General features: G+C 37.8%; 1 protein-coding gene across 1 annotated transcript; it reads left to right on the top strand.

The window, feature by feature from the left end:
• Positions 1-377: 377 nt before the first annotated feature.
• Positions 378-9,934, top strand: LOC117305357 (1-aminocyclopropane-1-carboxylate synthase-like protein 1). The gene is made up of 13 exons (XM_033790226.1): positions 378-678; positions 1,240-1,299; positions 2,296-2,433; positions 3,264-3,330; positions 3,456-3,553; positions 4,046-4,123; positions 4,627-4,727; positions 5,751-5,892; positions 6,217-6,358; positions 6,963-7,105; positions 8,315-8,468; positions 8,658-8,783; positions 9,176-9,934. Exons 1-13 carry the CDS (start codon positions 538-540, stop codon positions 9,310-9,312), a joined length of 1,527 nt encoding a protein of 508 aa, XP_033646117.1. The 5' UTR covers positions 378-537; the 3' UTR covers positions 9,313-9,934.
• The last annotated feature ends 2,938 nt before the right edge of the window (positions 9,935-12,872 follow it).

Consider the following 12,872-nt stretch of genomic DNA (forward strand, 5'->3'; position numbering starts at 1 on the left):
TATTTATACACAGCAGGAAAACTTGACAAGCACAGAAAATTACATTTTGTTGTGACTGGTGCTCCTCTCGTATTATTTTTTATGTAAACAACTTAGCTAAGCAGTTTTTTCTGCTTAACAGTTATATGAAAGTGGGGCCTGAGCACAGACAGCAATTGCAAGAATGAATTAAATTTATTTCTGCCGCTCGTCCAAAATGGAAAAAAAAATCCAGTCAACTGAGGGCGCTATACAAATATGTTCACGTCGTTCTCGTGCGTCGTAGGGGGATGAGCAAGAAAAACAAGTCCCGTACAGAATAGTGTTATAGAAATGCAAAGACGCGGGGATGTTTATATAAATTTCATACTGGGGGTTTACTGCTTATTGCCGCACGATCGACCGCACGCATATGTCAAAACCGACTAAAACTTAAAAGTCGACAACAAGCCGACAACAAGTCCAACAAGTCCAGAGCGCCGCCAAAAACCTCGTTAAATTCTAAAACTTTTGCCACTTTGGAGCTTATTTTTTAACAACGAAACGGACGATAGAAGAATGGAGAAAACTCTGCCTGCGGGAGCCCCTCCAAAGTGGTTGGGAAGTCGAGGTGAAGAGTTAAAGAACATTGTTTCTTTGCTGGGAGAGGGATTCGTGAAATGCCGAGCGAATTTGTACAACGCCGAAACAAACCCAGACGTGAGTACTCAAATAAAAAGTAGTTTTTACAATAATAATATTGGAACCATAATATTTAGTCGTGTAAATGATTGAATGGATAGCTTTCCGTATCACGCCACCAATTGTTCACACATTTTTTACAAAAAGGGAAATCCCATTCAGTCATTATTGAGGTAAATTACTTAGTTAGAAATAGATTATTTATTTGTTTTAATGATCCGTTTTAATTGAAATTAAATATTGCATAATATTAATGTAAAGTGGTGGCGTGATACAGAAATTTTTCCTTTATTGTTATTGTTAAGTTTATTTTACTAGCATCAAGCATGTGGTCCCAAAAAATAACTAGCCTAGGTTTTGACTCCTGAAACTTTATGCAACGTTTATGGATAAGTTGCGCCATAAACGTTGCGTAAATGGACTTATGCAGTTGCGTAAATTTTCGTGATTCGGCTGCAGGTCCTTACTCCTAAATAGAAGTTTAAGGTCCGTTCCACTATCCTCTTTCGCTATCGTGGAGACGATAGTGGAACGAACCTCACGTGGTTTGAATAGTTTTCTTTTTTTGCTTCATTTCAGGGATGTATAAATCTTGGTACAGCTGAAAATCGACTCGTTTTTGAACTTCTTAAGAAACAGGTGAGTCAGAGTTTTTAAAACTTAGGCCAAATAAAAACAATTAAAAAAACAGTTGATCGTCCCCGCCCGCAACCTTTTTTGGGGCCGCATCCTTTTTTATTACTTTTTTTGTTGTTGATTTGTTGTTAAAAAAAAATCCATCCTTTCAAAAAGACTGGCCTAGCCCTAGGGGCTTTTCCCGAATCTAAACAGGATGCTTTCAAACCCATGTAACCGTCTGTTTCATAAAACAACATTTTAAAAATGCCTACCAGTCCAGCAAATCTTGTTAGTGTAAATAGTCCGACCCTGTTAACAAATAGTAAAATAAGTTTGTGGTGGGTTCAAACTGAAGAATTGGTGACCTGTTTGATTTGAAATACTAAGCGACCATCTTAGAAAAAAAAAAAAAAAAAATTCCCTCATCTTAGGTCATCCTCCTATTTTTGGAAAAATCCGGACGATCAACTGTTTTTATTTATTTATTTAGGCCTTATAAAAGTGAGACTTGTTTTCTTTCTTTTTTCGCTGGTAATTTTTTCCGCATATGTTGGGATACACCAAGTGAGGATACTGGTCTTCTCACATGGTGTATCTGACACAAAGGCCTACCCACAAAATAACAAACATGTGAAAATTTGAACTCAGTTGGTTGTCGAAGTTGCAAAATAATATTGGAAGAAATAACACCCTTGTCACACGAAGTTGTGTTCTTTCAGATGCTTGATTTCGAGACCACAAAATCTAATTCTGAGGTCTCGAAATCAAATTCAAATACTTTAGTGGAAAACTACTTTCTCGAAAACTATGTTACCTCAGAGGGAGCCGTTTCTCAAAATTTTTTATACTATCATTATCTCTCCATTGATCGCTAACAAGTAAGTTTTTATGCTAACAATTAATTTTGAGCAATTAGCATTAGTGTCCACTGCCATTAAGGAAATTATGAAAAAGTACATGTATTTAAAAAATAACCTTTGTTTCCTAAATTTATAATATTTATTAATTTGTTTACAGATAAACAAGTTAAATGTCCATTGGGAGGACTATATGTTTACCTACAACGATATGAGCGGGCGTCCGGACTTGAAAAAAGCTGTTGCTCAGTTTCTTAGCGACCAGACTAAGACACCTTTGCCTGTAGACCCTTCAAAGGTAGGTACTCAGGACCAACCCAAGACCTACCCAAGACCTACCCAAGACCTACCCAAGACCTACCCAAGACCTACCCAAGACCTACCCAAGACCTACCCAAGACCTACCCAAGACCTACCCAAGACCTACCCAAGACCTACCCAAGACCTACCCAAGACCTACCCAAGACCTACCCAAGACCTACCCAAGACCTACCCAAGACCTACCCAAGACCTACCCAAGACCTACCAAAGACCTACCAAAGACCTACCCAAGACCTACCCAAGACCTACCCAAGACCTACCCAAGACCTACCAAAGACCTACCCAAGACCTACCCAAGGCCTACCCAAGACCTACCCAAGACCTACCCAAGACTCACAATTTTTGCCCAGCACTCTGAGCAAAATACATTGGATCGGTTGTGTTGGTCTTTGAAAAGTGTTTGAAGCCGTTTGTTATGAAATGCTAATGGTTAGACACATGTTACATAAATACATTATAAGCAGAATATAATGATCCACACAAACATGCCTAGAAATTGCATGGTTTTACTTGTATGTCCCAAAGAATCACGGTTGGCCATTTTGTGGAGTCAAAATTTTTACTCCATATAATGGCCGACCGTGTTAGTTCGCGACGTAAAAGAAAAAACGTGCAATTTCAAGGCATGTTTGTGTGGATCGTTATATTATACTTTTAAATTATCTATCAGAACCATGCATTTTATAGCAAACGGTTTCAAATGCTTTTCAAAGACCAACTCGACCGATTCAAGTCGATGTGTTCCTTTAAGAATGCTGTGGTGCGTCTGTTATGTATATTAACATTATGCTCTCTCTCCCATCCTAGTTGTGTGTTTTCAACGGAGGTGGGCCATGCATTGAGGCCTTGATCTTTGCCATATGTGATCCGGGAGGTAGGTCAATATTCAATTCCAGTCAGCAATATTTATTATGTGTAATGGTGCAACCATGATTGTGGCTGTTCACATGGAATGTTAAATTTAACGGGAAAGTTTTTGAATGATTCTGTTGCCTTCAGATGGTGTCATGGTCGCTACCCCGTACTACGGAGGAATAAACTTTGACGTCCAAGCCCGGGCCAGAGCCAAGGTTATACCCGTGCATTTCTACAGCAAGGTACATTTGTCAGATTTCTTTTTCAGAACTTAAAGTTCGATGTAGCTTTAAAGACACTGGACATCTTTGGTAATTGTCAAAGACCAGTCTTCTCACTTTGTGTATCTCAACATATATGCATAAAAAAACAAACCTGTGAAAATTTGAGCTCAATTGGTCGTTGAAGTTGCGAGATAATAATGGAAGGAAAAACACCCTTGTCACACAAAGTTGTGTGCTTTTCGATGTTTGATTTCGAGATCTCAAAATCTAATTCTGAGGTCTCGAAATCAAATTTGTGGAAAATTACTTCTTTCTCAAAAACTACGTTACTTCAGAGGGAGTCGCTTCTCACAATGTTTTATACTATCAACAGCTCTTTTTTATGCTAACAATTATTATGAGTAATTACCAATAGTGTCCACTGCTTTTAAGTTCTTTATCTCGATGCAAAACTAATTAACTTCTAGCAATTGTTTAGTTATATTGTGTTTATTTTGTATTTTTGTTCAGTTGGAAGCAGGACAGACGAAGCCATTTCAAATCTCAATTTCTAAGATGGAGTCTGCGTATCAAGAGAATGTAAAAAAGGTTAGAGGTCATTGTTGAGGTTAAAGTTGAACATTTGTCTACTCCTTTTTTTACCACTCTTCAGTTGTAACCTTCTGTAAGTAATTTGATAAACATTCTTGGTTCCCTTTATCTTACTTTTTTGGGGGTAATATGGTGAAACAACATTCTGTGTAGCCGCTCATATAAATTACAGAACTTCAGAAGGATTTCGTCCTCTAGACCAAGGGGAGACCAAGGCCAACCCTAGTTTTATGTTTGTAAATCCTCTGAAATGTAACACCCAGGAAGTTCAAGGGGCTTCATCCTCTAGACCAAGAGGAGACCCAGACCCACTTCCCTAGTTCTGTATTTGTGGTAATGGAGAGAGTTTGTAAAGCCTCTGAAAAGTGACACCCAGGAGGTTCAGGGGGCTTCACCCTCTAGACCAAGGGGAGACCCAGCCCTGATTCCATGTTGGCTGTATTTCATTCGAAACATAACACTGTTTTAAAATTCTCAAATAAACTTGTTCTTCACCATAGGGAGTCAAAATACGAGCTGTGTTCTTCATGAACCCCAACAACCCCCTTGGAGATGTTTGCACAAAACAAGAAGTCTTAGACCTTCTCAACTTCTGTCACAGGTATGTCTAAAAAATCTATTCACTCTTCTCAAATCTTTTAAATAACTTTATGATTTGTTTCTAAATAAAATGGAATTCTCATATTTTGTTCATTATTTGAATATTCATGGCCCATCTTATAATGCCTAATGCTTTTTTGTTACTCTGTGTGTCGAATATAACATGTGTTCAATTAGACTGGGTCCATTTTAACCTGTGTTATATTGGACTGGTGAGTCCCTTATCGTGTTATATTGGACTGGTCCATATATACATTGTACCGGGTCTGTTAAAATCCGTCTTAAAATTAACTGTGTATTTTGACTCTTTTATTATATTGGACTGGGTCCAGTATTTAAATCCTGTGTTATATTGGACTGGGTCCAATATGTGTACCATGTATTGTTTTGTTCTGACTCTGTTAAAACCTGTTATAATGAAATGTATATTTTGACTCTTTTTGTTATTATTTGTGTTATATATTGGACTGGGTCCAGTATTTAAATCCTGTGTTATATTGAACTAGGTCCAATATATGTACCATGTATTGTATTGTTCTGACTCTATTAAGACATGTGTTATAATGGACTTTGTATTTTGACTCTTTTTGTAATTATTTGTGTTATATATTGGACTGGGTCAAGTATTTAAAACTTGGTCCATTTTAAGTATTTCAGTGTAGGAGTATTTTGTCTACAGGTATATATTTTTGTTACATTTGACTGATGGGTCCATTATATCCTATATTACAATATTGGACTAAGTCCAATATTTATTACTGTGCTAAAAGTCCAATATTTATTACTGTGCTATATTGGTCCGGGTCTGTCAACCGGTGTGTTTATAATTGACTGGTTATTATGACAAAATTGTATTTCTGTTGATTCTTGTATGTATGGTCTATTCTATAATGACCTTTCATTAATTGAAGGGACCATGAATGCTTATTTTACCTCCCGGGTCCAATATTCACTGTTTCATCGGACCGGGTCCATTAATTTTGTTTATGGGCTGTTCAGTCTGTTCAATATTAATTCATTGAAGGCATTCCTTGCATCTGATCATGAATGAGGTTTACATGAACACTATCTTCAAGGAGGGAGTTGAACATCATAGTGTCTTGAGCTTAAAGCCAGAGGAGATCCCGGACCCTCAGAGAGTTCATTTTGTCTGGTCCGCTAGCAAGGTAATAATGCCCTCCATTTGTTAAGAGGGTTTGGGTACTTTTTGTACTACACAAAACACAATGTCCGCAGATTTACATTAAACTTACACTATTTGTAATGTGCATTTCACTCTGTGTAAGCTTACCCCTTTTAAAATTTTGTGTACCGCTTTTTCATGAATTTTTAATTGTTAATGCCTAATATTTCATCTCTAATTTATTGTTGTTTTGTTTTGATATTTAACATATTGATCTTTCTATTAAAAACGCTGTGATTTAGTTTTACTATAACTAGCGTACCTAAATGCGCAATAATAAGAATAATAATAACTCTTATTTTCCAAGGATCTCTCCATGTCTGGAATGAGATTTGGAGTACTCCATTCCTGGAACCAAGACGTACTCGACTGCGCAGTGATGTCGGCAAACTTCCACACCATACCAGTGTTCGTCCAAACATTAATGCAGCAGTTGCTTAGCGATAAAGGTAAAACAAAACACTATTGTTAATTGTCAAAGCCCAGTCTTCTCACTTGGTGTATATCAACATATGCGCAAAATAGCAAACCTGTGTAAATTTGAGCTGGAAGTTGTCGAAGTTGCGAGATAATAATGAAAGAAAAAACACCCTTGTCACAGAAAGTTATGTGTTTTCAGATGCTTGATTTCAAGACCTCAAAATCTAGTTCTGAGGTCTCAAAATCAATATTGTGGAAAATTACTTCTTTCTCTAAAACCACTTTACTTCAGAGGGATCCGTTTCTCACAATGTTTTATACTATCAACCTCTCTGAGTCTCCATAAGTCGTTCTTGAGAAAGACGCAATTTCTCACACAAAAAAGACTTCCGGCCTGAAGACTTGTTTAGGCATCTTTCATTACCAAAGGTGCCGAGTGCCTTTAAGCATTGTGTACTTGGGACTTTCCCGGGTTCTGTGAAAATCATCCATAGGCTGATTAGGGTTCAACTGGAACCAAAGACCTTTGCCTTAACTATTTTTTGCATAATTAACATCTTAGTGTCAATTATAAATTGTGCATTTTTTAATTAATATATTTATTATTTTTTTATTTGGGGTATGGGGAATCAGATTGGCTCCGTGACGTCTATTTTCCAGAAAATAACAAAAGACTTTTAGAAGCGCACAATGCTACCAAAGATGCACTTGATGCAATTGGCTTGCCATACCTGGACAGACCGTCAGGTCTGTACATCTACGTTGATTTCAGAGAGGTAAGTGAGGCTGAAGATTTGTTTTGTAATGTGTGGTTTTGTCTTCCATCGGCAAACTGATTTTCCTTCCCCCCTCCCATGTTCTGTGTTGATGCATTCACCAAATGATATCATTCAAAACCAAAGTGGAAGTGTCGCGACCCTTTGTCGTTTACATTTTTGTAGTGTGTGCAAATTGCGATCTTACTCTTATTTTCAATTTTTCTCCCATTTTCTTTTGGAATTGGGGTTGATTTCCTCTGTGTCCGCCTGACGCTTATTTTTGTACTCTATTGACTCTATTGTATGTAATATGATTGTTTGTATTGCAATTTTTCACTAAATTTTTGCTTCTTTTTAACTGTTGTGTATTTTTAAACCATATTGCTATTTCTGCTCATGTTTTTATCCTGCATTTTAGGGTTTTTGGACTGTACAGCACTTTGAAACGGTGTTAAAGCGCTTTATAAATGCATTTAAGTTGTGATTGAGCTGTTAAGAGCGCTGAATTCAAACTCTGGTGTTTCTGATCAGCAGAGTGTGGGTTTGAATCCCCAGCCGTGACACTTGTGTCCTTAAGCATTGCTTTAAACTGTTGGTCCCGTTTGTTGTGTAACATACGTAAAAGAACCCAGTGAACTTTTCGAAATTACTTTTAGTAAACAGTGAAGTTCTAGTTGCCCAGATTTTAAAGTATGTACAGTAGGCCTACACGTATTGTCATAAATGTATCTTTCTGCATCAAAATGGTAGGCCTAGTGATTACAAGTTGAACAATGGTCAAATGAAGTAACATTCACCCACTCTGCATCACGCACCCATTACCTGTGTACAAAACAGCGCAATGTTCCCTCATTTTTGCCAAACAAAATGTTAAACCGCACACGCTTTGTGCATTTTACATATTTCATGAAAAGGGTTCATTTTTATTAGCTCGCATGGCAAGTTGAGAAGTGGTGTTCACTAGCTTGTAGTAGTTTGTTCACTAGCTTGTAGTAATTTTTACTAGACAGTGTGTACTAGGCTATGGGTGAAACTACACATGGTTTCATACTGCGCGCTTGCATAGTTTTTCAAAACCACAGGGGATGATGTGAATAGGTCTAAAAGTAGGAGGGTTACTAAATGCTTTATAATTCTACCGTACGATCCATCTTCCATAGGCTGCTGTGGACTTGTTAGACCTCGGATAGTAATAAAGCTTCTTCTGTTTATCTGCTTGGTTTTCAGTTCATGTCATCTATCACTCCGGAAGCTGAATTAGCGCTTTTCCATCGATTCATCGAGGAAGGGATATATTTAGCGCCCTCACAGGCCTTCTTCAGTGACGAATGTGGATGGTTCCGCATTGTGTTTTCTAGACCATCGATAGAAACAAAACTAGGTAAATTTAAAAAAAAAAATCTGTTGATTTACATACAGCAATGAAACGACTGGGCAAAATTTGGCAAACAACTTCTTGAGGGGAAATCTAGCATGATTAGCACATGAAATGTTACCTCCTAGTAAGGTTTGGAACCGGTCTTTGACTTTTAACTCAAATAAATCCCAATCTCAACTTTACTACCCTCAGCAATGGATCGACTGGGCAAAGTTTGCAAACAACTTCTTGAAGAGAAATCTAACGTAGCTTCAGGTGGAGATGCAGAAGCGACAAATACACTTCTTGGCGAGGTGGAACATTTAACTGTGGCAGAAGGTACGCTTTGGTGCTGTATAGCGCCCTCTATGTCATTTTGTGTCGTGACCTTGAGTATTTCAACATTGGCCCAATTTCAGGCAATTTTGCTGAGCAAAGGTTAGCAGGATACCAGCGAAAGATTGCACACGTGTTATGGTAGTTTGGCTGGTAATCTGGTAAGCATAACTTTGTTTTGCGTATTTCTGTGCTTTAAGTTGTGAAATTGGGCCTTTGGCTTAATTTCATATAGCTGCTTATGAAGAAAACATTGCTGAAGAATTTTCTGCTTAGCAAAAATAAGCAGGATACCAGTCAGAGATGGTACATGAGGTATTTGGCTGGTAATCTTTTTCTGGTAAGCATTTTTCTCTTTTTTGCTTAGCTTAAAATAATATGTTTAATCTTTTCAGGAAGCACATTAGAGAACCTTCTGTCGCAGCTCAAAACTGGAATCCAGAACTCTGATTGGCTGAAGACGAATACAGCCGACCAATGGAAAGATGAGAACCCTGAAGCATACAAAGCGTACATGGAGAACTTCAAGTAGATGTGAGTGCATGCGACTGTTACGAAGAATTTTTACACACAAATGAACGATTATGGTGAAAATTAATTTTATTATTGATGTCAACAACTACAATCAAGCCCTATTTTGGGGGCTCGGCTTACTGACAAATTCTGTGCTTACAGTCACCATTCTCTGCAAGGGCCAAGTTTCTGTGTAGCTGTGTAATTGAAGAATGGTAGGCACTGCACAAGCAAAAAATCCCTGCTTACTTGTTAGATATGCTTGACGTTAGTGCAGAATTCCCTGCTTCTGTTTACAGTAAGCAGAGCCATGAAATTGGGTTTTGTTGACTTTGGACTACAAAATGTCAGTATTGTACAAGAAAGTTACTCCAAAGTAATTGTTTGGCGAAAGGAAACATTCTTACTATGTGAAGAATCTGTGGATATTTATTTTTTATTTTATTTTTTTCCAATTAATTTTCCATTTATTTAATTCTGTCTAAACCAAAGACAACAACAGAGTGAGACATTAATAACATACACTGAGCTTGAATTCAATATGGCATGAAATCCTTAAAGGGAGAGTACACGTTTGGTAATTGTCAAAGACAAGTCTTCTCACTTGGTGTATCCCATCATAAGTATAAAATAACAAGCCTGTGAAAATTTGGGCTCAATTGGTCATCGAAGTTGCGAGAAAATTTTGAAGAAAAAAAAACTACAACCCTTCTTGGACGAATGTGGTTGCTTTCAGATAAGAATAAAAGACTTCTAGCTAGAAGTCTTTTAATATTTTAGAGAGAAATTACTTTTTTTCTCAAAATCTATGCTACTTCAGAGGGAGCCGTTTCTCCCAATGTTTTTTACTATCAACAGCTCCCCAATGCTCGTTACCAAGTCAGTTTTTAAGTTAATGTTTGTTTTGAGTAATTACCAAAGGTGTACCTTCCCTTTAACACCTTCTTATATATACATGTATGTAGTGATTAATAATAACAATAATAATTAAACAATTTATAATTTAAAACTGATTAGCCCACCAGTATTTGAAAGAGCCTGAATTCCACTTAAAATGTTTTTGATGAATAAGGAAAACAAGTCATATGATTATAAATAGGTTTCAATTGTGTAAAATAAACAATAATTTTGTATGCCCTTGTCCAGAGCTTTTCTGCGAGTTACGTACTCTCAAAACGTCATAAGTAGATAAAGCCGCTTTGTTGCAGCGTGGATGTATAACAAAACAAATTCCCACAAATGACGTCAGCGGCATTGTCCTTTGACGCCCGCTCTCAACGGCAGAAGTGTTTTTAGTTTTTCAAAAAACCTTTAGGTAGGGGCCTGAATTTTTAATTGATAATTACAAAAAGTTCAGAAGTGTACACATATCAAAATTACATTAAAATGGTGAACAAGTGCATTATAAACAAGTTAAAATACCATTTCTGTTGAAAACATTCCGCTCAGGTAGCTGTTTAAGTCCGATTCTAATTCTGTTTATTGACCTTGTTGTGCTATTCTTCACATTTCTCATTTTTTACATTTTTACTTTTTAAAATCAAACCAAACCAAATGAAAATATGAAGTTTTACTGATTTTGTTAAGCTACTAAAAGGTAGTCTTGGTTCAAGACTCTCCTGGATTTGTCACAACAGGGCGCGCTATCACCCCCAACGCGCTATCAACCATGAACCGCTATCACCCGAGAAACGCTATCACAGGAGAGTCTTGGCACATTCGTTAAATCTCCCCCCTAAAAAAAGGGGCGGGCTCTGCGGGAAACCTACGCACGCGCATTATGTTTCCCCCCGATATTGGGGGGGAGATTTAACGAATGTTCCAAGACTCTCCTGTGATAGCGGTTCGTGGTTGATAGCGCGTTGGTGGTGATAGCGTGCTTTCTTGTTACAAATCCAGGAGAGTCCTGAACCAAGACTACTAAAAGGCAGTGGACACTATTAGCAATAATACTCAAAATAATTATTAGCATAAAACCTTTCTTGGTGACGAGTAATGGGGAGAGGTTGATGGTATAAAACATTATGAGAAACGGCTCCCTCTGAAGTGGCGTAGTTGTCAAGAAAGAAGTAATTTTCCACAAATTTGATTTTGAGCCCTCAGATTTAGAACTTGAGGTCTCGAAATAAACCATCTAAACACACACAACTTCGTGTGACAACGGTTATTTTTTCTTTCATTATTATCTCGCAACTTCGATGACCAATTGAGCTCAAATTTTCACAGGTTTGTTATTTTATGCATATGTTGAGATACACCAACTGTGAAGGCTAGTCATTGACAATTACCAATAGTGTCCACTGCCTTTAAGTGTGCAAATAATGTGTATTATTGCTACTTGCAATGAAACAATAAATTCCAATATATTTTATATTTAAAATTTGTAAATTTGTCTGATCTTCATATTCATTAATTTGTTTATTCATTATATGTCAAGGTAAATTATGAGAGTTGATGTCACTGGCAACTTTGGAACACAAGGTGGCAGCAGACTCTCTGGGTAATTTTTCATCGATTATGTAAGTCAAAGGTTGCATGATTTTATGAGAGAGTAAAAGAAAACGGCGAACTCCCACAAGGGGGTATAACCACTAAGCTGGCAACAGCCAATCTCTATCATACAAATATCGATTTTTAACATCTGTGATTATAAACTGCCCCAAAAAATATTGTGATTCAGCAACAAGATGACAATACTTATTCTAGCCATTGTGAGGTGAGGGAAAGATTGGAGGAACAAACCACTTCATGGCCGGTTCTTGAGGTGTACTGAGGAAGTGGCCAGCAGCAAGTCATGGAATTGGTTAAAGAGAGGAGAACTAAAGAAGGAAACAGAGGGCTTGATTACTGCGGCGCAAGACCAGTCTCTAAGGACAAATGTAATGAAGGCAAGGATAGAGAAAGCAAACGTCTCTCCTATGTGTAGAATGTGCAATAAAGCAGAGGAGACTGTATTTCATATTGTTAGCGAATGCAGTAAGATGGCCCAGACGGAGTACAAAGGAAGACATGACAAGCTGGCCAAGGTGATTCACTGGGATCTGTGTAAGAAGTATGGTGTTAAAGTGCTTGCGAAATGGTACGACCATGTTCTGGAGAAAGTTGTAGAGACCGACCAGGTCAAGATCCTATGGGACTTTAACATTCAATTCAGACCGATCATGTTATACAACATAGGCGTCCGGATGTTGTACTATTAGATAAGACGAAGAAGATGTGTCATCTCATTGACATAGCTGTGCCAGGTGATATAAGGGTACCCTCGAAGGAGATGGAAAAGATAGAGAAGTACCAGGACCTGGCCAGGGAACTTCGTAAGAGTTGGCAGGTAAAGGTAAAAGTAGTCCCCGTGGTGGTTGGAGCACTTGGCACCATTCCCAAAGCGCTGGGGAAACATCTAGATGAAACAGGGACAAATGTGAGGGTAGATCTGTTACAGAAGGCAGCGCTTTTGGGAACAGCGAGGACCCTGAGAAAGACCCTTGAGATCTAAGGCTACCGGATGTAGCCCGACTCGAGGAGCTACCGGCACAAAGGAAAATGAGATCTTTCTTTTGCATGCTGTGATAAAATGAAATA

Source organism: Asterias rubens, chromosome 22, assembly GCF_902459465.1.
Source record: "Asterias rubens chromosome 22, eAstRub1.3, whole genome shotgun sequence".
NCBI classification, from domain to species: Eukaryota; Metazoa; Echinodermata; class Asteroidea; order Forcipulatida; family Asteriidae; genus Asterias; species Asterias rubens.

What these genes read in the sequence shown, in the direction of transcription:
- LOC117305357 (XM_033790226.1), top strand. Translation starts at nt 538, where the DNA reads ATGGAGAAAACTCTGCCTGCGGGAGCCCCTCCAAAGTGGTTGGGAAGT. An exon ending in TTGAACTTCTTAAGAAACAG is followed by an intron (nt 1,300 to 2,295) that starts GTGAGTCAGAGT and finishes ATTTGTTTACAG; the next exon opens with ATAAACAAGTTAAATGTCCA. An exon ending in ATCAAGAGAATGTAAAAAAG is followed by an intron (nt 4,124 to 4,626) that starts GTTAGAGGTCAT and finishes TCTTCACCATAG; the next exon opens with GGAGTCAAAATACGAGCTGT.